The sequence below is a fragment of the Hippoglossus hippoglossus genome, chromosome 16, assembly GCF_009819705.1.
Source record: "Hippoglossus hippoglossus isolate fHipHip1 chromosome 16, fHipHip1.pri, whole genome shotgun sequence".
NCBI lineage: Eukaryota > Metazoa > Chordata > Actinopteri > Pleuronectiformes > Pleuronectidae > Hippoglossus > Hippoglossus hippoglossus.
In genome coordinates this window covers 26,529,416-26,553,558 of record NC_047166.1, presented here as the reverse complement: position 1 = coordinate 26,553,558, position 24,143 = coordinate 26,529,416, and the positions used below count along the sequence as shown (strand labels likewise).

The following is a 24,143-nucleotide window of genomic DNA, read 5'->3' as shown; positions in this document are numbered from 1 at the left end:
TTAGATTCCATTGCAGCGCCACTTAAATGTGGTGTGTTGCAGAAATGTAATGTAGACATCAAGATGATGATAAGTTCACACAATTTTGATGAAATTTCGATTCTACTCACTGATGGCAGGAGTTGTTAGGACAAGCTGTTCTGGATGGATGGTCCAGGACTCAGACTTCCTGCGTAATAGATTGGAAGCCTGAGGGAGATAGAAAACATCTTCTACAGTCTTTATCTCATCCTGTTGAAAAAGCACTAATATAATAGGCACTCAAATAAACATTATTTAATTTAATTGAAGAGGATATCTGTACCTTTAAGGAGGTTTCTGTCACTCTCAGTGCTGGACCCTGGGGACCTTTGACTGGCAGCACATCTAAAGACACACCACCATTTACCAAACCACTGAAAAACATATAAAAGCAAATGATGCAATGTGTTATATATCATGAGCAGACAATGGTGTGGAGTCAGAATAAGTTGCTTTCTAGCCTAATTGTCTTCTCTTTTCAGTGTAACTGGGTTTTGTATAAATAGATACATTATCGGTTGATAATGGAATTCTTCTCGAACCCAGTATTGGCCGGGCTTTAGACAGGTCGAATAACTAGGCTTTTTACTGAAACCATACACTTCAAGTAGCTCTCAAATATCAAAATGATGAATGCCAAATCGAAAGATGGTAAAATGATGATTACAACAAAAACAACTAGACTCAGCTAAATCCAGTTGACCTGGGGTTTTTTTTGGCACTTGGACAGAAAAAAACAATCTATATTTGTATTCCTGTCTTTGTGTTGAGAAGTGAAATTTGAAGGTTGGTATTAAGATGAACCAGGTCCTTGCATATGTACGTGGGTAATACTTTGGACAGTACCAGTCTTTCTCTGAATCTCGCCTAGCAGGGGGCAGCTGCAGCTCAGTATGGTCTCTGTCCTCACACGCAGTGTTCTTTCTACTTCCCAGCAACGACACCACCACCTTACTCATGTTGCCATAGAAGATGTGGGCCTCATTTGGCCGCTGGGGCAGGTCACAGGCTACAGGAAAAGTGAAATCATTAGTCAGACTTTAAACGTTAAGGCATAAATTCCAACATGACAAAATTGGCTTTTCAAATAATCTATAAAATATAACATATCCAGCATTCTTTAACAAAACACAGTTTAAGATTATTATTTTTTTTTTTAAAAGAGATTTGGGAGTGACAAGTACAAAGATCCTTAGCTGAAAATATATGTTGTTGGTACAAGGTATGCACGAACCTCAACCATTACATTACTGGAGCACACAACAAATGCAATACTTCTTACACCTTAAGTGAGATTTACAGCAAAGGCCTTCTTACATGTTCACATTAGACAGACGAGTAGATAACAGGGTGTAAATCACCATATCTAATGTATTAGCAAAGTATTGCATACTATTTCAATATTATATTTTTAACAGTTTATTTCAACTACATTTTCACAGCTGTTTAAACAGATCTTGATGAGCAGTATGATAATTCCATCTTACTCTCTGTGACATTTTCTTCCCCCAGGAACTTTTCATTGAAGTTGATGTTTTTCAGCAGGCTGTTCTCAGACAGAGCTTTCTGTGCAGCCTCTGGTTTGCTCTGAAGTAATCTGAAAGAACAAAGTACTAAAGTTTGGCCATTCACCAATTCACACAGTGCATCTATGTGCAGCACTTTCTCTACGAGAAGGGGCCATTTTGGGTTTCAGTATCTTGCCCAAGGCATGCGGAATGGGGAAGACTGGGATTGAACGGCCTACCTCCTGGTTAGAGACGACTGCTCTACCCCCTCAGCCACAGCTGACCCGGGGGGGGGAAAAGAAACCTCAGAGAGAGGCATATGTGAGTGAAGACAGAAGTGCAATAGATGCCGCATGTAGCACAACACATCAACAAGGTTGCTATGTGGATTTCCTATTATTGAAAGGAAGAGTTATACAAACGATTTAAAGAAAGAATGTATACTATGTGTATATTCAAAAGACTTAAAGGGATAGTTCACACATTACCTCCTCACCACTATGCCGATGGAGGGGTGTGTGTGAAGTGTTGGAGTCCACAAAACACTTTAGGAGAAACAAAACTTTATGCCTCCATACTGCTTGTGTGCTGTCATCCAAATGTCTAGAAGCCCTGACATTCAAATTCGACTTGAAACGGCGTAATTTACACCGTGTTTTTAGCCTAAATGTCCTCTGATATCTTCCTCGGAGGGTGAATGTAAATTACGCCATTTTGAGTCGAATTTGAATTTCGGGGCTTCCGGACAGATGGATGACACCACCCGAGCAGTATGGAGGCATTTTATGTATTTTTTCTGTTGTTTTATTACGTTTGAAAAATGTATCACCAGTTACTTCAATTGTATTTGATTTGGCTACAACAGTGTTAACCCCTGAGACAAGTGTTTTGTGGACTTAAACACTTCAACCACCCTTCCATCGGCAGGTGAACTATCCCTTTAAGATCCTGACTAGTAGCACTAAATGATTTCAAGAGACTTTATATAAAAGAACTAAGCAGAGTGAGTTCCGCTTTCTCTTAATTCGCCATTGCTGCACAGGACAGAACTTTCATGCTGAAGCCGTGACAATGCGCTCAGGGAAATTAAGAAGTTTTGGTTGAGAAATTGACATGATGAAGAAACTGCAAATGATCACAATCACCCCGTACGGACCTGATATTAACATCGAAGCGTTTTCCGAGTGGAGCATATTCTTTTCACCTTTTATTTTACTTGCCAATTTATTTTTATTGTCATATTATTGCTTTTATGTGTTCAAGCTTTCATGTGACATAACTCTATGTTTATTAATTTAATTTGAACACTACCTCGTTTCTGACCACCTTAACCTGGTTGTCTGGCCTCCTTGTCACATTGCATTGGCTGTTCAGACTTTGATCCTCGTTTGAAAAGTGTCTATGTGTGTGTGTTCTCCTCTTCAACATTTCCATGCACTAAAATTTGTTTTATTTGTGCGCTGAAACTTGTCTGTCTTTTTTTAAGATAAAAATTATAAAATAGAATGGTAATTTGAATCATATTATACAACTGTAGAATTAAAAGTAAAAAACACGATAACTGATTATTTTACACAAGCCTTTCAGTTGTCAAGTGAGCGTAAGAGTGCTCTTCGGTGTACGTAGATTCTGTTCTTGCATAAGATCGAAAAACATTGGTAAATGTCAGAATCTTCGTACAAACTGCGCCAGTGGGTTTAAAGAAGAAATTTCTTCTTATGAACTACAAAAGAAAAGAAATTGATGAACTTTATTAAGTTTGAATTATAATAGTCGCACCTCCTGTATTGCTGCCTGGAGACCTCATCTCCACAGAACAAACAGACAGTAGCCAGCAGGGCAGTGACTGACTGACACAGGCTCTGTTCTCTTTGGGTTGACTTCATGAGCACAGTTATCACCTGAAAACACACACAAATGGTGAAAAAGTGTTAGTTAAGTACAAACCATAGCAGAGCAATAGCACAGTTACTATTACTTAATTCTTCCCTACGTCTTACTGCATAATAGTGTCTTGTACAGTACATAAAGAAATTCTCACGATTTATTTTCTTTAAGGGTTAATGTACAAGAGTAAATTATATTAGCTGTATACACTCTTCTACCTCTTGTGTCCTTTCCTTAAGCACAAACTGTGATGGGGCAAGGCTGATGACAGAGGGCTCCAAAACTGATCGCGTCTGCATATCTGTAAAGGACACTGCTTTGATGAAGGCTGCTCTGGAGCCTGTGTTCCTCACGCACAAACACACTTTGCTGACGCGACCAACTGCAATGTTTGTTAGTGTCGCCACATAGCTGTCGGCCTGTTTCCTCTGGTCCTCCAGGATGATGTTGTTGGTCCCGCCATAGCCCGACAGTGGAATCTTAAGATGACAAACAAAAAATGACAACTATGCCACAAGACAGTGAAGGAACTGAAGCAAGAAAGAGTGACAATGTAACAACAAAAATAATACTGCGAAAGAAAAGAGCAGCGAAAAACGAATGGTCACATCCTCACCGTAAATTTGACCCCTGGCTGTGAAGGCCGGACTCCAGACTGTTTGATCTCTAGCTTGGACAACATTGAGGCCACCCTGGTGGGAGCAAAGAGCAGGTGGACAGCCACGTCCTCTCTGGGACGGATGGACAGCTCCCCATGTCGGGTTAGACGCTCTTCTGGACTGAACATACTCTGGAGCTGTGTGAAAAATAGGTTTGTATACTTTACATTAGAACTGTCACTGGCAAGGGTATTCATTTAAAATTCGGAGAGCCACAGTTTTGTGGACTCATACACTTCACCCACCCCTCCATCGGCATAGTGGTAAGTTGATAATGAGGGAATTTTCATTTTTGGGTGAACTATCCCTTTAACTGATCATCTGTAATACTTGCTATCCTCTTCCTTAATCCCCCTTATATCCCAACCCCACTATCCTTGTTCAGTGAGACAAGTGATATCTAGCTTGTCATGCCAGGATTTTAAATATGAGCTGGAATGGTATAGTGTTGCTTCATAATGCTGTTTTTTAACAATCACCAGTCTTATAATGTGTACGCGTCTGTCCAGTCTTGATTAAAAACTCACACTGTGTACCTTTCCCTTTTGAGAGCACACCATGTGAAGTTGCTTGTTTACTTTTCACATCTATTCTTCCTCCTATCATCTCTACCTGGTGTGTTTTCTCACTCACTGCTCATCAGAATCAACAGATTTGATTGCCTGAATGGCATCACTTGAGAAGATTTACAATGCATCCTGTTGGTCTGCAAATTTGGTGGGCAGCTAAACCAGTGCTGTAAAGGCGAGAAAATGTCAAAATATAAATTGAAGAATCCCGAATGATTTCTCAGTTTTGGGTCCAGGTTCAGACAGGATAGCGTAAGGGTCCGGTTTTTAGTTTTACTTGATGAGAAAATTCAGCTAGGATGTGAAAACAAGTGGAATGTGAGAATACTCTGAACAATGCAAAACACAGATGCGGCATTCAGTCTTCAACTACTCAAATATTAGAGTCTACCTGAAAACAGTCCTGATCTTGACCACGAATGAGCAACCGTAGCTGCTGTGTGACGTTGGTAGAGTTGTTCCTTAGAACCAGCTTCTGTTGGCTGAAACACAATGGCTGCTATTGGTTATGTGATAACAAAGAGTAAGAGTTCAGTTGTAAATATGACACAAGTATCTCTGACAAACTTTGCATACATGCCGTTTTGAGATTTAAGAGACCATCCTTATGTAACTAGACTTACCTTAATGCCATTGTATGCCTGCACCAACCAGTGCAGTTTCCTTGTACATATTTCAACAACAAAAAAATTATTGATTCATATAAGGTCACTGTGACTTTTATCTTTAACCACTGAAATGTGATCACTTCATCTTTGAGTCCAAATGACAGCTGATCAAAAGTTGGTGGAGAGATATCACATTCAAAAGGCCTAAAACATGTTTTTTGAGGCCACTGTGACCCTGACCACTGAAGTGAATCAGTTTATCAGAGGTCACAGTGACCTTTGACCACCAAATTCTAACCAGGTCTTCCATGAGTCAAAGTGAGTCTCAATATATCACAGGAACGTGAGGTCACTGTGACCTTGACCTCCAGGCAACAAAATCTTATGAGATCATATTTGAGTCCAGGTGAATGTTTGTACCAAATTTGAAGACATTCCCTCCAGCTTATCTGAAAATATTATGTTAAAAAAAAGAAAAAACATATTTCGTGGCGACACCCTGACCTTTGGCTACCTAAATTAAATCCACGTTCAAGTGAATGTTTGTGCCAAATGTGAAAGGATTCCCTCAAGGCGTTCTGGAGATATTGCAATCACAAAGCCACAGTGACCTTGACCTTGGATCACCAAATTCTATTTCGGTCATCCATGAGTCCAAGTGAATGTTTGTGCCACATATAATGAAATTCCCTTTGGGCATTCCTGATATATCGCATTTACAAAGCAAGGCCACTGTGATCTTGACCACCTGTGTCTTCCAACATCAAATCAGTTAATCCTTGAGTCCAAGTGAATATTTGAAACAAATTTGAAGAAATTCCTTCAAGGCATTCTTGAGATATTGTGTTCACGAGATAGGGACGGAAAGACGGATAACCTGAAAACAGGTTACCACTGGCTGTTTCCAGAGCAGAGGCATAACAATTTGTGTAGAATATCGACTTCAAACATGGATCTCGTGAAACCTTTGAAGAATATAGCGACTAATGATTCAAGGTGATTGCTGCCTGTACTTTACATTCCTTTAATGACAATAGATAAACTGTGCATTATATTGAAGTTACTCCTGATGAATAACATCTTCTGTAGACAGCTTCTGTCCCTTCCCATGAATAACATTATACAAGCCTTAATAGAATAAGATAGACCATAGGGCCTCCAGTTTTTAGATTATTTTCAAATGAATGACTGATATCTAGAATGACTAGAGTGTTCTTTTGTAACCAAGTAATATATAAATTGATGAAAACTGAAAAGTTGCTTACACAGCTCGTCCCAGAGTGACGCCTCCCCAAGCTATGAACTGTTTATTAGAGAGAATTGGTGGAATGTCTTTGGTCAGACCAGAGCCAAAGGCAGCAGAAGAGGGAACAGCAGGTTTCCCAGAGTCCTCTGGTACAACTTCTCCTTTCAGGGTTACCTCATACTGAGGGCCTGATGGCAACACCAATATGGTGAGGAGGCTGTAACATAACAAAAAAGATTATTGCAATGAGTGAATTGCATGTCCACTGAGCATGATATTTTGGCATATATGACACAATATAACTAATAATTTTGTTCAGGCATGTACTGCAACCACCTGGTTATGGTGTAAACCCCACATTGACATGCTGCTCAATTTTCTAACCCCATTGCCAGCTACATATTTGAACAAGGGCAAGCATTCTTTTTTAATTTAATTAGTGGTTTGAGATTATTATTATTAATTTTATTTTGGTTTATACTGGTGTTGCAGTGACAGGGCATAGAGTGTACAATATGAATGAAATATGTCTAGATCCATTATGAAGTCTACTGTTAAACCATTGTGATGTTAACTTGTCAAGCCTTCATTCTTAATTTTGCCACTGCTTTCAGTGTTAGAATTTGGATTAATGTTGTATTATATAAAGACACAAGATTACAAATAATACATGTTTCCTTTGATCCCTCAGCACTGCTGTCACAGCCATACAACATATAGACGATTAAACTCTCAGGTTCCTCCTGACTAAATAAAGTTGTCTTATCCTGGTTTCTTGGATTCTTTAACACATATAATATATGGATGAAATTGTCGTTTCTTTTTTTCACAGGAATGAATTATTACCCCAGAATATAAACTAAATTAACTTAAGAGCTTGAAAATGTAATAAATGTATGCCAACCTTTCTCTGGTTTTCCTGTTTTTCTGTGCTTTGAAGGAAACTGTGACCTCCTGCTCATCTCCTACTCTCAGGAAGAGTTCATCAGGTGTCACAGAGAAACTGCACTCAGCATCACTACTCTGTACACAGAAGAATGAAAGAGAAATAAAATTTAGTAAATAGAATTGAGAAGAAGACGGCAGAACAAGCAACGGCATGTCTGAAAGCAGCTTAGGAGTAAAAGGCAGAGTAAATAGATGAAAAGAGAAAAGAAATGGAGAAATAGTAGGTGAGAATAGATGAGAGAAAAGGGGAGGATGAGTGAGTGAAAGAGTGAAAGAAGACCAAAAACATTGATAGCACAAGAAAAAAAGGAGCAAAAATATCAATGAATTCCCATTGCATGTGCCATAGTCTGAGCACAAAATGCAGGAGACTTACCCAAAACCCTAGTCTAATAAGAAAAGTAAAGGTCAGACTTACCTTGAGTTTCAGCTGCACATCAATATTTCCAGCATTCTTTAGTGGCAGCATCTGTTTACTAGATATACCCAGCGGAGCAGACAGGCGGAGATTCTAGACAAAAAAAAGCACAGCTCACTGACAACTCTGATGTTAACAGTCAAGAAGTTATAGAAGATAGAAAACAGCAGAACAAGAAACAAATATATATTTATAATCCTTAATAATAGTATCAGTAGAGTATTATACAAACAGTGGGGTTCAAAAGACCACATTCTACGGAGACCCTAAGGGGACATGGGCAAAAAAATTATAATTAAAGTTTGTAGTTAGATGGTTTAAACTCTCACGTTGGAAAACTATGATTTAGCATAGTTTAGAGTTTTTTTTATTAATAATAGTAATTAATAACTCCACTAGTGAAGATTGTAGGGTTTGGGCTGAAAACATTGTGTAAATTACCTTGTTTCGATTCGAATATGAATGTCGGGGCTTGCGGACACTTGGATGACACCACAGGAGCAGTATGGGGGCATGTTTTGTTTTTTTCAGTTGTTTTATTAGATCTAAAGTGTAAGTCACCATTGACTTCAAATTGTATTCTGCTGCAACAAAGTTTACTCCTGAAGTGTTCTGTGGACTCAAACACTTCACCCACCTCTCCATCGGAATAGTGGTGAGTAAATAACGAGTGAATTTTAAATTTTCAGTGAACTATCCCTTTAATGTAATGTACAGAGAAACACTATCAGTCTAAAATAAAAAGTAATTTAGCAGCTTGACTACCTGTAGGTCTTTAGGAGCATGGACTCTTGCAGTTCCAGACCTGGCACTGAGGGGAATACTCCTGATAACATGACTTGGACCAGGAGAGTCCAATTCAATGTCCACCCGAGCAAGGTACTCAACAGGCGGACCAAGCTCTCCTGGCAAGCACAGAGAGATTAAGTTAGCAGAAAATAACTTATTTTATTTCATCTGGGAAATACAAGATCAAATAATTCAAAGATTATTATAGGTTCAGTGACCTACTGAATATTTGATACGTCTATTAAATGCCACTGAGGTAATCAGTCATGGTTAATTACCTGAAAATGTGTACTTCTGAGGGGCTTTGAAATGTACCCAGACCATGAAGCCTACTGTATTCTGGGGGTACAGAAGGACAAGTAATAGTTATCATGAGTGTTTTCACCAGTTTATCCCACTCAGCAGGTGGGACACAAACATTATGGGAAACACAGTTTCCCATAATTACCATTTCAAATAAAACTACCGTAAAAAAAAAGAATTAATAGGTGTAGCAAGAAAGTGTAAATGACTGAGATTATGTTTCAATGATTGAGTTATCGAACCTCTCCGTAGTTGGCAGGCATCACATGATTAATCACAGAGGGAGAGGACACTGGGGTGATGTGTCCAGCCTGTTGTGTTTCTTCAGGTGTCATGATACCTGGCTGCTTGGAAAAGGTAAAGCATCGGCTTGCTGTAGCGTTCTAGGAGAGAGATGTAGAATGTGAAACACTCTGATTAAATTTTTTTATATTGCTGTTATTTAGCTGCATTGCATAGCAAAGCAAAGCCAGAATGAGTTTATACAAAGTACATTAATATCCTTCCTACCACACAAAGTTTTAGTTAGAGCAGATGCATTAAGACCACATTTATACTAGATATGGAACTTATTGCACCAGTAACTTTTAAATAACTACTTAAAATGTCCATTATGAGAAGATACCACAGCAAAATATCTTCTTTGTTCTTCTCTAATCTCCATAATATCAAAACAGTGATGCACTCAGATTTAGCTTTTGCTCTGTCATTAGCCTAGATGTCGTTTAACTCAGCAGACGCTGCTTTAAATTATACATTTGTTATAGCCTTCACACAGTAAAATCCATGGAACTGCCACTGGAGGTCACTGCATTTCTGTTGTGGATCAGTGTCTGTGTATTAGTATATGGTCTAAGAATGTGGAAAAATATGCTGTGGACTCACTGCACTGATTACAAGACGGATGGGCACTGTGGCATGAGTCTTGTTGACAAGTTTGAGAGGAAGAGATTTGGCACTGCCTCCCGGAAGGTCTCCAAAATCCAAATAGCAAAATTTACTTTCTTCAACCTGAGAATCAAAACGAATTAAAGAATCCTTCTTTGAGACACCCAATGCAACATATTTACTTTAATCCATGGCTCATTCAAGCGAAAACAGGTTATGTCATGTCTGCAAATATATCACCATCTCTGTATGTGAATATTAACCTTTGAGTAATGTACTTCATTTTATGATGGTTATTTTTGGTTAAGAATGTGATCCTTACCTCTAGTGCAGGATTCTCCGCTATGGCAATCAACACCACCCTTTTAGCAAAGATATTAGCCCTGGCAGCCACCTCTATCTCAGCAGACGCAGGCCAGGAGCAAACATTGAGGACACACTCGTAAACACCAGCCTGTGGAGCTATGAACAACACTTTCTGCTCCTCTGTACTCTTTGGCCCAATGATAGTCTTGTTCTTGACTATGAGCCACTGATAAGGCAAGCTGTCCACCTGTAGGAGTTAACATTGAAGATAGAATTTAATTGAACTGCATTTTCACATACTCATCCAAGTCTTGTCAGCTAGTTTAAAGGCCCCATACTTTACACCTTTCAGGGATTTAATTTGAGGTATTGGTTCCCCTAAGATGATATATCAGTGGTTTAAAGTCGAAAAAACTGCTGCAATGTGTATTTCCTTGTCCTCTCTTCTGCCTCTCTCTGGAGCTGCAGACAGAACAGGCTGTTTTCGCCTGCCTATTGAGCCCCTCCTCTGATTGGGTGACTGCACATTGAGTGACACGCGACCAGGCCTATCACCGGTCTAGTTCTGGCGCATTAGACGATTGCTCTGGTAAACACAGCTGAAAGTCACATTATGTTTGGATATCGCTATAGAAGACCAACCACATATTTACAGTGGGTTACAACAGGATGTTTCTGAACGGTAAGTAACACTGTCCTCATGTTTGTTCAATTTTTAGAAGGACAGTCGGCCAATGTAGGAGTATCATCCCGAGTTACAGTACGGAGTTTCAATACGGAGTAACGTTTGCAGTGTTTCTTCAGTGTTGTTTGTTGTGGTTAGCCTGTGGTAGCTAACAAGCTGCTAGCTCAGCAACATGTCTGCTTGGTGTTGCGTTTGATGTGGAGGGGTGGTGGTGGTGACGGGGATTGGAGGTGGTGGGTTCGGAGGCTGAACTGGTACCGGCTGGGTGGGGCTGAGAGACGAGTGCGAACCCGTATGACATCATACGGGGAGGAAGTACGAAACGAGACGTATCAATAACATATTTCATGGAATGGACTGAGTGAAAAAGTCCGCGGAGTGACTGTTTTCATACTTTGAGGGTACCTACTGACCCCCTTCAAGTAATTACGGATAGTAAAAGCCCAGAAAATGTATTTTACACAATATGGGCCCTTTAAGTAGATATTGCTCGGTTACAGATAATAGGAACTTGTCTTTAATGCTGCACTTTCTCACCATTTTTAAGTGACAAAATGCCATCAAAATTGTGTCCAAAACCCTGACAATTTAAAATGTGAAGTGTGTAATTAAAGTATTATCTAGGTGCTTTGATATTGCATAGAACTCGTCACCACTTACACCCCTGTGTTCTCTGCTCACCTTCTCTCCATCAATAGCAAGGCTGGTGACAGTGATTGACACTTGCTGCCATCTCTCCGAGGGGTTGAAGAGGCTGAGGGAGGTCTGTGAGGCAATGCCTACACAGCAGGCATTAGGAAACCGCACTTCCCCTGGTACCACCACTTGGCCTGAGGATACCAGCAGAGTGAGGATGACTGATGCAGGGAAATGCTGCTCCTCAATGCAGAGGAAGGTAATGTACTTATTAAAAGAGTGAAAATAATGAGATGCAAAGACTGTTGCCCACAGAAGTATCAAGAATATATATAAAACAATAACAGCCTAAATTCACATTTCTTAAACGTCTCCTCAGATTCTCTAATATATCTGCAAAATACATCGAAATATGTACAAGAGGGTATTTTTATAAATGCCAAAACCATTGCTACCTCTCGGTTCTTCAAGTCCACCTGTCCCAAGTGGCTCCGCATCATGGTGACTGTAAGGTTTCGCTATTATACCTATGTCCTGTTGATTCTGATGGGGTCTGGGGAGGCGAAGAGAGCCAGCAGCAGCAGAAATTCCCAGAGGCCCTGATGTTGGATGGGTGTGTCTCACTGTTGGATCATTATTGGATGTGCCTGAAAAAAAATCAAATAGGACGCAGAATCAATAAAATTAGAATATTCCATTAGTTTAACCAGTATGTTAGTTTAATCATGTGTTGCAAAATTATTTGTATGACAGTTATATTTCCTGGTAATGTAACATTTTTCAGACATAGCATAATGACTATTTATAAAGTTGTATAATCATAAACTGGTTCTAAATGCAGATACAGTAAGACAATTTAATGTGTTTTCTACCTACAATACTGGTTGTATTCATCCCACTCTTAAACATTAAATGGTACCCATATCACTCAAACGGACCCTTACAAAAATCTAGGGATTTGGCTAGATAGGTCACTCTCATTCAAAACACATATTCAACAACTAACCCAGACATTTTAAATCAAACTCAGTTTCCTTTACAGGATTGAAAAAATGGTATGTCTCCATCAATCCGAAAAACTATTGTCCAGTCTACCTTGACTGTGGAAAATCTGGTTACTGTTTTTGATGAATTTATTTTTATTGTGTTATTTGCTGTTACTCGTGTTAAATTTTTTATGCTGATTGTGAATGTTACTTGTTCTCAGGCCGCTCTTGCAAAAGAGATCTTGATCTCAATGTGACTGCCTGATTAAATAAAGATTAAATAAAATAAATAAACAAATAAAAAGTGGATAGAAAGAGACATGCCTGTAGAGGACACACTGTAGACACCACTTCCTGTTGGTCCCACAGGATAAGCACCAGGATGTAATGGAGCTTCAGATCCCAAATAATGCTGAGCCAGCTGGGAGTTATAGAGAGAGCATCCAGTAAGGAGGGACTGCACATCTCCTTGGTGGGGAAGGTCAATAAAACCAGTGCACTGGGGCTTAAAGCTGGGGATGGGCACATAGTGAAATCCCTCTGATGAGTAGGACAGAGGAACGGCAAGGCCACCAGCGTAGACAGATGACAACGCTGAGCTAGCAGCTCCCCATTGCTGGGAGCTCTGAGGAGCTGGGATGCCTCTAGTTTGCTGAATGTTCAGATTGCTACAATAACCTGAGTCCACTTTGGTGAGCTGCCTTACATTGGATTCAGAGAGGTGCCTGTGGGTCCTACAACCTGCTGAAAGATCACTGGTCCTGTCCCTGGCACAGTGGTAGTTACATTCACTCTGACTGCGAGTACAGCTCAGGGCAGAACCACTACGTGAGGGCTCTTGGGTTTTACATTGCGGTGCTGGTAGAGGGTCCAGACTTTTAGAATGCTGTGGTTGTAGCTGATCTATGCTTTTAGATGAGCAAGGAATATCAAGGTTAGACTGTTCATCGGGTCCCACAGGTGGAGTTGGACTGAATCTGATGATGGTGGTGCTCAGTGCCATGGTGCAATTGTTCTGTGGAGAGTAAAACAAAGAAGACATTGGCCTTACTTGTAACAGATACAATTGATATTTTACATCTTGTCTCATGTCTTAAAATGATTACTACTGCAGAAAGGACCATTTTTCAACACAGATTAAAATACACTATATTGTATATTACCTTTTGTCTCTCAGGAGTTGGTATGACAGTGCCATCATTCATGGAGATGTATGTGAGCCTGCTGAGACTAGGGCTCGAGCAGGTAGACTGAGGAGAGAGGTCAAGACCTGGACGTTTGTCCGTCAGACCTTCACTGGAGGAAGAAGGTGACACCATACTGTAAGACGAGACAACGTAAAGGCAGAGTGATTAATGGCTCAAAATGCTAACATCCTGCATCTGTTAGTTAAAAGCATTAGCTTAACAACAGAATCAAACCAGAGACAACCGAGTAAATATTTAAGAAATATATGGCATCTCCTTTCTTGTCTAATACTGTAACCAATTAATTTGGGTTACATTTATTTGAAGATTACCATTTCATAATATAACTGACATTTAATACAATCTGCAGAAACCATGTGATACAATACCCATTAGCACTGGGAATGGAGGTCTGACTTGGAGAGGAGTGGGTGAGTGGAGAGGTGGATGGTCTGAAGTTGCACTGCGTCTCCTCCACACAGGGCTCTGAAAAACCCTTCGGGAGTTCTGAGAAACAAAGTCAATCCAATCAATCAACAAATTAGTTCATTATGATGATCAAGACAGGCAATACCTGCCAACAATGTACAATATAGCTGCTGATTTACCTGATGCAGGTTCTACTGAGGGCCAGATGTTTTGGGAAGGGGAGCCAACGTGTTTCTCCTCAGAGCTACAAGGTAGTGGAGGTTCCACAATATTCCTGGATAGTGGTTTCTTCTGCGGAGAATTACTCAGACTGTCCTGATGCTGCTGGCCTGCAGTCCTCATCCTCTGAGACGGGGGAGAGTAACCTTTAAGGTAGGGCAGACCTGACTGCCCTTTCCTCCATCCTGGGGAGGTTCTAGGCAAGCCAGTTGAGGAAGAAGAGATTGTATCACTCTTTTGTGTTGCATCTAAAGAATACCCAGTATTGTTAGTTGCTGGTGGCTTTTGTTCTCCTGGCTTTACTCCATTTTCTGTGGAAGTGCTGCCTGTGGATCCACAAGTCTTGGTTGCAGAAGAAATGGTTTTATCACAAGCTGCCGTTTTGTTTGCAGGAATCTTCAGCATGGAAGATTGTCCTGATCCCACAGACCTCCTGGCAGAGGTGAAAGATGTGTGGGGACAAGGAAGAGGGCTTCTTTTTGATACACCATTATTACCTGGCGATAATGAATTTGAAAGTGAAACTGCAGATGCCTTCTTTTGAGTCTCACTGTCCACTCGCTGAAATGAGTTGTTCTGGTCCTCTGGGTATCCTGTCTGAGGGTTCCTACTGAGGTTGTGAGCCCAGCTGGTCAGGTCAAAGGTAGTGTGTGCGAAAGAGGCATCACCGGTGCAAGAGACATCAGTCGTTTTCAGGTACTTCTCCAGGTCAAAGGCACTTGGCTCTCCAACATGGGTTCTTGTCTGCAGTGTGTCCAACATGGCCCTCTCATCTGGTTCAGAGAGAATCTATGTAGAGGCAAAGTAATGTTCTTTACATTTAACATTCATTTTAAGAGGAACATTTAAACGAGAACTGAGGAAATTATGCTTCATAATAACAGAATATAAGTATTTTACGTCAGTCACCACAAGGAGTACATTTTCTTTGTCAAGTTCGACAGAAGGGTGTTTACAAGTAAACCAGAACATGTTTTGGGGTTTGTTATATTGAAACAGTACAGTAACAGAATAATTAAAGCTATTAAAAGAAACAAAATAGTTCAAAGGATGGAATGCTGGGATTCAATTTTTTGAATAAACAATTTGGTAAGTGTTTATGTCATAACACCAGAAAGGACTGAGAACACTTTTGCTGTGCATGGAAATGAGCAACATAGACACACTAACAAATGTTATTTCAAAAATATGTATAATGATAAAAAAATATATATATCCAAAGCTTTACATTTTCAGCTGATTGTGGATCCTCTGTGCTGTTAACAGGTACTGCAGCCATGGGTTGATTCCTTGTCTTACTCTTCTTGGAGAGCGCCATGATCATGGCAGCCAGCTGTGATGGGTCAGTGCTGATGGATGCATCTGCAATGGCTGAAGCAATGGTGCTGATACTCAGCATCAAGTGACTGCTGTTGTTGTCCAGGGTGGCACATGTTTGACTACCCAAGCTTGACTCTGGAGAGGCCTCACTGTGGTCAGGTAATGCAGCACTAACAGAATGGTCCTAAAGAGGTGAAATGATCTCATGTCAGAATGCAGGGTTTCCACTACATTCATTTTGCAGCAGTGGCCTGCCGCTACAAAAGTGGGGCAGACCCAAATTATAGGCCCTGTATTTTTTCACTATGTTAGTGTAACCCTAGAGAAATATTTAAATATTTAAATATAAAATATATGTAATAAAAATATCAATAACATACTCATACCTCCTGTTCACTGGATTCTGGATCAATATCACCTTTTGGTGACATCCTTTCACCTGGAGCCTCAAGAGTTTTCTCTAGGTCCTCTGCATGTAAAATTTAAAAAAGCACAGTGTGTCATTTTAAATTAAACAGAAATACAACACTAGGTACTGTTGTATGAACCTTAAATAATCATTCAGCCACAGCAACACTGTGGACACACCTGGGTTGAGTGTTTTGTCTGCTTCACTGAGCTCCATGGTGTCAATGTGAGGCGATGTTACGACTCTGTGGGGGTTAATGAGGGGAAATGGTTCCCTCTTCTCTGGAGAGGTAATAATGTAGCCAAAGGATGGCTAGAGAACAGAAAACAAACTTTTAATGCACTTTACAATGTTGATGCAAACCTCAACTATAGATTTATGTTTGAATAACTTAAATTATTAGCCAAGGAAGTAACATTTTATTTTCAATTTCAATAAGCAGTTTAAGCAAGCAGATCACTTACCCGTTTAACTCCATCCACATCACTCATGCTGCCCAAACAGCCCAGGGCTTCAGAGCGTTGTCCAAAAAACTCTCCTAAAGAGAGTCGCAGGTAGCTCTGGTCTCCCTGCTTATATTCAGAAGTGACCTGGGAAGCCCTCATCAGGCTGTTGCTGGGGACCTTCCACAATGAGTCACTCTGAAAGGTGTTGTTGCTGTTGACCAGTTCAATCTTCTCTTCCTATTTGAAGAACATTAACAAACCAAATCTGTGTTTCACATTTAATGCAAGTCAAGAGTTGTAGAAGTTTGGTAGTGAGAAACCTTACAATTTGTCAAACAAACTACAATAAATGATTTCTCATCCATTCATTCATTTATGTTTAATTGAATAATAAATAAAATTTGTTCAAATAGATTTTCCATAGTGAGAACAGTAGAACTGCTCTTTATAAAAACCTGCTGAATTCCTATTTATGTTCATGGATAAATAGGGCATCGCTTCCTCTGCAACAATATAGTTAAAACACTGTTTCGTCATAAACACTTCTCTCCTGTCTGCAGGAGTGTGTGAGTGTGTGTGTCTGCACGTTTCTGTCGCTCCTGACATATTTATTTAGTTATAAATCTATGGTGTCAGATCATGAATCTGGATTGTTCATGTCACGTCTCGTGTTATGTATAGCAAGTAAGCTTCATGCGCACAAAATGTTGGACGTTTTTGTCAATGTGTTTAAATGCATGTCTCATTAAATCTAGAGCAAATCAAACAAACACAATGTAAACTTCAAGCCCTGTATGTGTCCTAACTTCTGATTAGTCTAGATGTTTATTGTTGAAGTGTAAAATGAGCACAGATCAGCGGTGGAGTGAGGAGGGAGGACATGCGGCAGGGTAATACGCCATGGTACAAGGTACCCGGGGTGCCATGACAAAATGAGGGTAGTGGAAACCCAACGGAGTGAATGAGCAAGATTAAGTCGGTTAGAGGTTATTAATGTTGGTTTCAATACATTTTCGGTCAATTGCCCAGCCCTATGTGTATGTTTACCTGAATGAACTGGTGCTCTTTTTCAAACTCCTCTTGATCTTTAGCTAACTTTTCCAAAGCACTACCTGTAAAGGAGGAAAAAAGGGGCCAGAACACACAATTCACACATCTTGCACAAAACAAAAAACTACAGTAAACAATCCTCTTGTATTATAGTAGTGCTGTTAACTTACTGGGATCAACAAAGTCCTCAGTATGAAACTGGCCAGCATTCTCTGAGGTCTTCCCATCAACCTCTTTCTCAAAGGAGGAGTAATAAGCCAGGTCTGTCACCCACTGCCCTTCTTCATTCTGGTACACAACATTATGAGTGGTGCTGGCACCTAAAGACACAAACAATGTTGTTAATGATACACTGTGCATCAATAAGCTTGCTAAGCTTTCCATAGGCATTAGCTGAACAGCTATCTACTAATTAAAGTCCAGCTTCTAATTTATTATATACATTTGAGTTAATTGATTAACAAGTTGTGAATCGCAGTGCACGTTTCACAACCACTGCCCTCCACTTCAAGACAAATGCATACATGATTTTAGAGGGTCATTATCACATGAAACTTCCTGCAGTAATATACTGTATATAATCATATCTATGTTTTGCACGTCATTCATTTTATGCATTACATTTAAATGTTTTGTTTACTCTGAAGTTTAGTTATTTGATTCTGCTTTGTGTGAAAAAGAGTGAAAGTTCATTCTTAGATTTCCAATTCCTATGTCTCCTTTACAATATTGTATAATTTTTTTTATAATTCGGTAGGCAAACTCATAATATACAATAATTAAGATCAGTGTATATGATGGCATAATGGCACTAGAATGTACTAGAAGCAACAAATTTGGAACTTTACAACCCAATGTTCTCTGAAAGGGAATCTCCCCTATAACTATAACTTTTTCCCCACTAGCTAGCAACTCCATATCCTTGTGGAAAGGCCTAGCTTTGAGTAACTAGTATTAACTAAATGGCTTTAGTTAGTAGTTCAGACATGTCCTCCAGAGGATCTCCAGGGAAATGGGTCCAAACTTTCACCGCAGTTTGCCTTTTCACAAATGCACAACACAGGGTTCTCTGCTTAGACGTGTTCACAACAGCAAAAAATCCTCCACAGGATTCAGGGGAGGAGTGGTGCAGCAGGCAGAGGCAGGATGTAATGTATTAATTCTGATGCAGAGATCACATGATTTTGTTTACAGCACATCGACTCCGTCGTCGGCTCTTAACACAAACTCTCTTGACATCTTTGTTTATCTTCAACATCCGTGACAATGCTTTTTAACCTGGATATATTTGTTTCCTTTAGATTTTTTTTCATTTTTGCGTGTCTCACATGTGAGAAGCATCATCAACCCCCCCCCCCCCCACTCGCTCACAGTGATAGCGGGGATCTCCTGCTGTGTTCTCACATCGACTTCTGCAGACTTCTTGTAGATTTTATACTAGGGGGTCAGGCGGTGAAAGTCCACAAAAAGTCTGGAGCCTCTCACTCTGACATTTGCTTCCACACATACACCTCCTCCAGAGAAGCTGCGGTGGATCTCTGGAGTTCAGTGCATGTCTGAAAGCAGCTTAAGTAAATTGTAAGTAAACAGCTTCTGATCTGAACATCGAAAAGAAAAAGACAGCCTGCCTTGTTGAAACTCCAGCTCCAGGTTGTCTGGACAGTGGTTCCACTCATCTGAATCTTCTTGTTCCTGGTGGAAGCTCTGGGAGAAATACTTGGGTTCCAGGGAGGTGGAGAGAGGATTTGTGTCATCGTCACTGGTACCACCTGATGCCTCTGCAGTAGTAACATCCCCACAGGGCCCTCCCCTCAATCCTAAGGAGGGTCTGGCACCATCAGGTTCATCTACTCCACTGTGATCATAATCATCGTTGTCGTCCCCATCCTTGTCACCAAATTCTGGGAGTAATACCTGAAAGAAGGTGGACAAGAAGAAAGGAAGAGCTGAATAACCATTATACATTGTGCCAATACCCTTGTCTTACTTCTCAAATTCATTTTGAAATGTGTTAGATGTATGTTCAACTAATTCAGCAAGGACTTCAGAGTGGAAATAGAAAGCAAATCTTTAGCAAACTGTAGATATGTGTAACAGATATTTGCATTAGATCTTTGCAAATCACTTATTTTCACCTGGTCCTGTATGTAATGTAGTACCTGGGAGAGGTGGAAACTCCCCTGGGTGCCTTGAAGATGGGAGACAGTCATGTTTGCGACATCTTGGGGTCTTCGGAGTCCAGCTCTAGTTCTCAGGTAGACTGAATCCAACAGTCGGTCAACAGTGGGCCCAGTTTCCGTGCTTTCCATTGCATCCTGCGATCCCGTTAGAACCACAATGATGTCCACATCAGTCACAATAATATCAATGGAATACATTTTTAACTGACGCTCCATCCCAATTAGGGTTGCAAAGGGGCGGAAAACTTCCGGTAAATTTCCGGAAACTGTCCGGAAACTTTCCATGGGAAGTTAAGCTCGTGAATTTTGGAAATTTTGACACTTTTTTTGCTAAAGTTAGCCTATAACAGGGAACTTAAATGTAGTTGAAAACAAGACTAGGCAAGCCTAGCTCAGCTGGACCCTGGATGCAGCTAGTTGGGAACATTGTCTGCCAGAAACGTAAACCTATGACTTTCTGTTGTTTTTGAACGTCTTTGTCATTACCTAGCATATTGATTACTTGTTACACTGAAGCCATGTTCATTTTAATACCAAGTTTATTTATATACAGTAGGCTAACTTTTTACAGCAGTGAGAGTAGGATGTATGTATGTCCACACAAAGGTACACCATCACCTCGATTACTCGCGGCTGTTGGGGTCCATCAAAAAAGCGCGAGTTGGGCTACTTATCAAAAATAAAAGTAATTACCGCAAATTAAAGGCTGAGCAATAAAAACATCATTCAAAACTCTATTTTAAAGATGTATGGAATGCAGCACACGCTGTGTTTCTTTGAAAAGGATGTAGCTAGCTATTGTAAACCAAATTGACAGAATTAATGGATTGTTTTATTTTTCTCTCAACCCGACATGATCAAATGCGTCAAATGAAAGTCCGAAGTCCTCTTGTCCGAGAAAGCATGCTGTATCCATTATTGATTGACAACGCAAACAGGTGACTGTATTTATAGTCCACAGGAACAAAATTGTCTTGCTGGCAAGTGGCTAACGTTAGCAATTCTAGATCTTGCAGCATGATCTTGGTTAAAACAACCAAGATCATGGTTGATCATGGTCGATGACGTCATCAGCATCGCTTTCTCCTCCGCTGAGCCACAAGAGACATTTAACACCTGTGAACTACTTCCCATTAACTGACGTTTATGTGTAAAACTACTTCCCCTTTGCACTTTACATCCATTTCCTCTAAAGTAAAAATATATTCAGAAACCACCAATACTCATCTCCAACATACTGTCACATAGAGGAAACTGCTGAGGTCAGATTTTCATATTTAAGTCCATCGTTCCTGCAGGTTTTGATAAGTTTTCACTGACCGGGTTCTATCCTGAGATCCACATAGAGATGGTAGAGTTCTACTCACAAATGGATTAAGTCAAAAATGTCATTTTTAAAATTTGTATTAGAAATGTTTGCATGCATGTCTGCTTATGACAAAACAAAATGTTTATATTTATGTCTGTATATGACAAGGTAAATACAGTTAGTATAAATTACCCCAAAGTTTCCAGTTTATTCCCATTAATTCCCGTATATTCCCGTTAATTCCCATGGAAAGTTTCCAACTTTGAATATTGCTGGAATTTTGCAACCCTAATCCCAATTCTAACCTCTGAATAACAACCACATTTAATGGTTAATTGATTGGTTAGTTTTGCTACATTCTCTCCAATAAAAATAAAAACCAAGTACAAAAATGTTTAGAGCTACTGAGGATTTCATACTAAACAGTTTAAATTGAAATATGCTACTAGAATGTAAAATAACTTCGTGATAAAAGAGAAAGCAATATCAAATCAATATAAAAGAAAATATGTAAATTATCTGTATTTGTATAACGCTTTTGTAGTCTTAGTGACCACCTAAAGCACATTACGGGGTTTTTTTTGACATTCACACACATTCGTACAGCGCATCCATGTGCAGCACATTCTCGATCATACAGAACTCACACACTTTTGCCACAGCTGTCAGGGGCAATTTGGCTTTCAGTATTTTGCCAAAGTTCACTTTGGCATGCGCAATCGGGGGAGACTGAGATCAAACAGCCCGAGACACAGCTGCCCCTACACTGCATAAGGTTATTAAAATGGCCACCAGTTGACCAGCTGTAGTTGAATTACAGTCATGCATCTGTACTGACCAGTGCCTCCTGTCGATCCAGCACCATGCTCCAGTTCACAGGAGAGAGCCTTTGAGTTCCCAGTGACATTCCCAGAGAGGAGCTGGCCTCCCCTATTCCTACAGGACCCACCCGGTGACCAATCTGTACAAGGACAAAAAAACTCTGCAGGTCTCAAAGTGAAAAACTATAGTATATGAGAAAGTGCTATTAAAATCCCAATAATTAGATTAGCATTTGAAGCTTTTTTTCAGTGCACATGTATATATGTGTAAAACGTTATGTGTACACCAAGTAGTTATGTGTTACCAAGAAATGGATTAGCAATTTATACTATAAAGTGAACTAAAGGGTGGATAACCAACCTCGCTGCGGGTTGCATTGTTACTTGTTGAATGTAATGTAATGTTTTGCTCCACCGAAATTAATGTGGAAATCAGTGCTGATATCCAGCCTTAGATACTTTTATTTTGGGTGGTCTACTGAGCCACCTTGCTGTTACATGGAATAAAACCATTGTTGATACTATCCATTGAACCAATTAGGTGCCCACAGTGTGACTCGTTCTCACCTCAGTATGTCTGGAAAGACTGTTCCTTCCATGTCCAACTAGATTATTGAGATCCTTGTCTTCATCTTCACCAACAGCACTGCTGCCCACAATCCCTAGCCCACGCAGGGCATCATAGGTGGTCTGAACATTAGTTGTTGGAGGAGGGATGGTTGACACACCCCCATAATTTCCACTTTCCTCACTCCCACTGCTCCCATCCCCACCTCCTCCATCCCCTATAGTTACACAAGGACACAAAACAAACAGGAGATCTTTTGAAGGTCTGGCATATGAACTGTGGCAGAAAAACAAGGCAGAGAGCCAAAAAAGAAATAGATGAGGAAGCAAAGTTCATACCACACCTGTAACAGGAGGGTTGATGACCTGTCCCTCAGCAGATCGTCTGTGTTCGATCCCTGACACAGATGGACCACTACGGCCACTTAAATACTCATCATCAGAACTGCCTCCCTCTAAACCCGGCCTGAAACTGGGACGATTACTCTCTCCAACCTGTTCCAAAAAGTTGATTTACACAAACGTAAAAGCATAAATTGAATGAAGCAAAAGTTGTTCTACAGTACATTTTAGTAAGAAAGATGAAGATACTGGACAGTGCATTTTTAAGGCCAATATTGCTCATTATATTTTGTTACTAATACAAACTATTACAGTTTGAGATTTTTTTTTTCTATTTCTGACCAGTTGTCTGGAGGTGCTTGACATCAGCCGTGTTCTGGATGCATCATTGTTCCTTCTGGCAGATTCCAGCTCATCCTCAGTGTCCTCATCACTGGCAGGACAGGAGTCCATACCTGTAGCAGCCAGACGCACGTCAGGCATCATGAAGTCCTCCTGAAATAAAAGTGCAGAAGATATAGTAAAACATTACAAAAAATCTCCACAAGGAGAAAGAAGCTAAATTTGATGGAAAAAGAAGAAAGGCTTAGGATATTGTAATAATGAGTTACGACTGAATTTTAAATGTTGGAACTAAACTATATTTTCAAGCAGCTGTTCTCCATAAACGCAGCACTTGGCACAAAGGGAGTGAGTGGGCTCACCTGATCATTGTTATCAAAGAATTGGTGCGTATACTGTACTGACTCTACAGAAGGTATGTTTAATAGGTCATCAGTAACACCAGACTATGAATGAGACATTAAGTGAATGAGAGCTGATTGAAAAGTTACGTTAAATTAAAATGCTCTCTCACAACTTTCTAAAGATGGTTAAGCCAGTTTCTTCTTGTTCTTAGGTGATAGCGGACAGCAGATGCAACCTCCTGACAGCAGGTAGTGCTCTTATGTGGAAATAAACTGTACAGTCTACGAAACAAGAGAACAGTCTAATCCCATTTCACCCCTTCTCCCCACACCTTAGCCCTTCCCCTCCCTTTTGCGCGTTCGCGTGTAGGGGTAGGCTGTCCAAATACCTGTTGGGATGAAGAGGGAGGGCCAAGTGTAAGGGCTGTACAGAGATTTTTCAGACCCACACTTTAAACTGACTGCTATGAGAATTTCCCAGAATGCCTTGTGAATCACCAGCAAGATGGGAGAGAGACCCACAAATTTATTATTTTCTCCATTAATAAGGATTTACAAATTATGATAATAATTGTAATATCTTAGTTTAATATCGTTTGAATGTATTATGGTCATTGTTTTCACAATAACCCTAAACCTTCTGACATAACGTCATGTTGCATGTCCCCTCTTTGAAGATACACGATGCACTTGATTTAACCAGCGTATAGCAGCTATGTTA

General features: G+C 40.1%; 1 protein-coding gene across 3 annotated transcripts in view; it reads right to left on the bottom strand.

The window, feature by feature from the left end:
• The window catches only part of cep192 (centrosomal protein 192), a 47,856-nt gene that overhangs the window by 15,290 nt on the left and 8,423 nt on the right, over positions 1–24,143 (bottom strand). For 2 of the 3 annotated variants that reach the window (XM_034611229.1, XM_034611230.1), the window contains exons 8-41: positions 23,079–23,231; positions 22,739–22,889; positions 22,395–22,612; positions 21,845–21,967; positions 19,677–19,832; positions 19,146–19,431; positions 17,688–17,837; positions 17,515–17,579; positions 16,486–16,704; positions 16,201–16,333; positions 15,999–16,081; positions 15,521–15,796; positions 14,253–15,081; positions 14,034–14,151; positions 13,621–13,753; positions 12,782–13,472; positions 11,927–12,118; positions 11,517–11,665; positions 10,167–10,397; positions 9,842–9,967; positions 9,199–9,339; positions 8,932–8,992; positions 8,630–8,769; positions 7,865–7,957; positions 7,403–7,521; positions 6,518–6,715; positions 5,036–5,126; positions 4,033–4,212; positions 3,635–3,895; positions 3,309–3,430; positions 1,509–1,618; positions 868–1,030; positions 305–395; positions 111–189 (exon numbers count right to left, since the gene is read on the bottom strand). In XM_034611229.1, coding sequence (XP_034467120.1) covers positions 111–189; positions 305–395; positions 868–1,030; positions 1,509–1,618; positions 3,309–3,430; positions 3,635–3,895; positions 4,033–4,212; positions 5,036–5,126; positions 6,518–6,715; positions 7,403–7,521; positions 7,865–7,957; positions 8,630–8,769; positions 8,932–8,992; positions 9,199–9,339; positions 9,842–9,967; positions 10,167–10,397; positions 11,517–11,665; positions 11,927–12,118; positions 12,782–13,472; positions 13,621–13,753; positions 14,034–14,151; positions 14,253–15,081; positions 15,521–15,796; positions 15,999–16,081; positions 16,201–16,333; positions 16,486–16,704; positions 17,515–17,579; positions 17,688–17,837; positions 19,146–19,431; positions 19,677–19,832; positions 21,845–21,967; positions 22,395–22,612; positions 22,739–22,889; positions 23,079–23,231 — 6,331 coding nt within the window. The remainder of the gene's footprint in view (positions 1–110; positions 190–304; positions 396–867; positions 1,031–1,508; positions 1,619–3,308; positions 3,431–3,634; positions 3,896–4,032; positions 4,213–5,035; positions 5,127–6,517; positions 6,716–7,402; positions 7,522–7,864; positions 7,958–8,629; positions 8,770–8,931; positions 8,993–9,198; positions 9,340–9,841; positions 9,968–10,166; positions 10,398–11,516; positions 11,666–11,926; positions 12,119–12,781; positions 13,473–13,620; positions 13,754–14,033; positions 14,152–14,252; positions 15,082–15,520; positions 15,797–15,998; positions 16,082–16,200; positions 16,334–16,485; positions 16,705–17,514; positions 17,580–17,687; positions 17,838–19,145; positions 19,432–19,676; positions 19,833–21,844; positions 21,968–22,394; positions 22,613–22,738; positions 22,890–23,078; positions 23,232–24,143) is intronic. The other variant, XM_034611232.1, reaches the window with a different exon arrangement.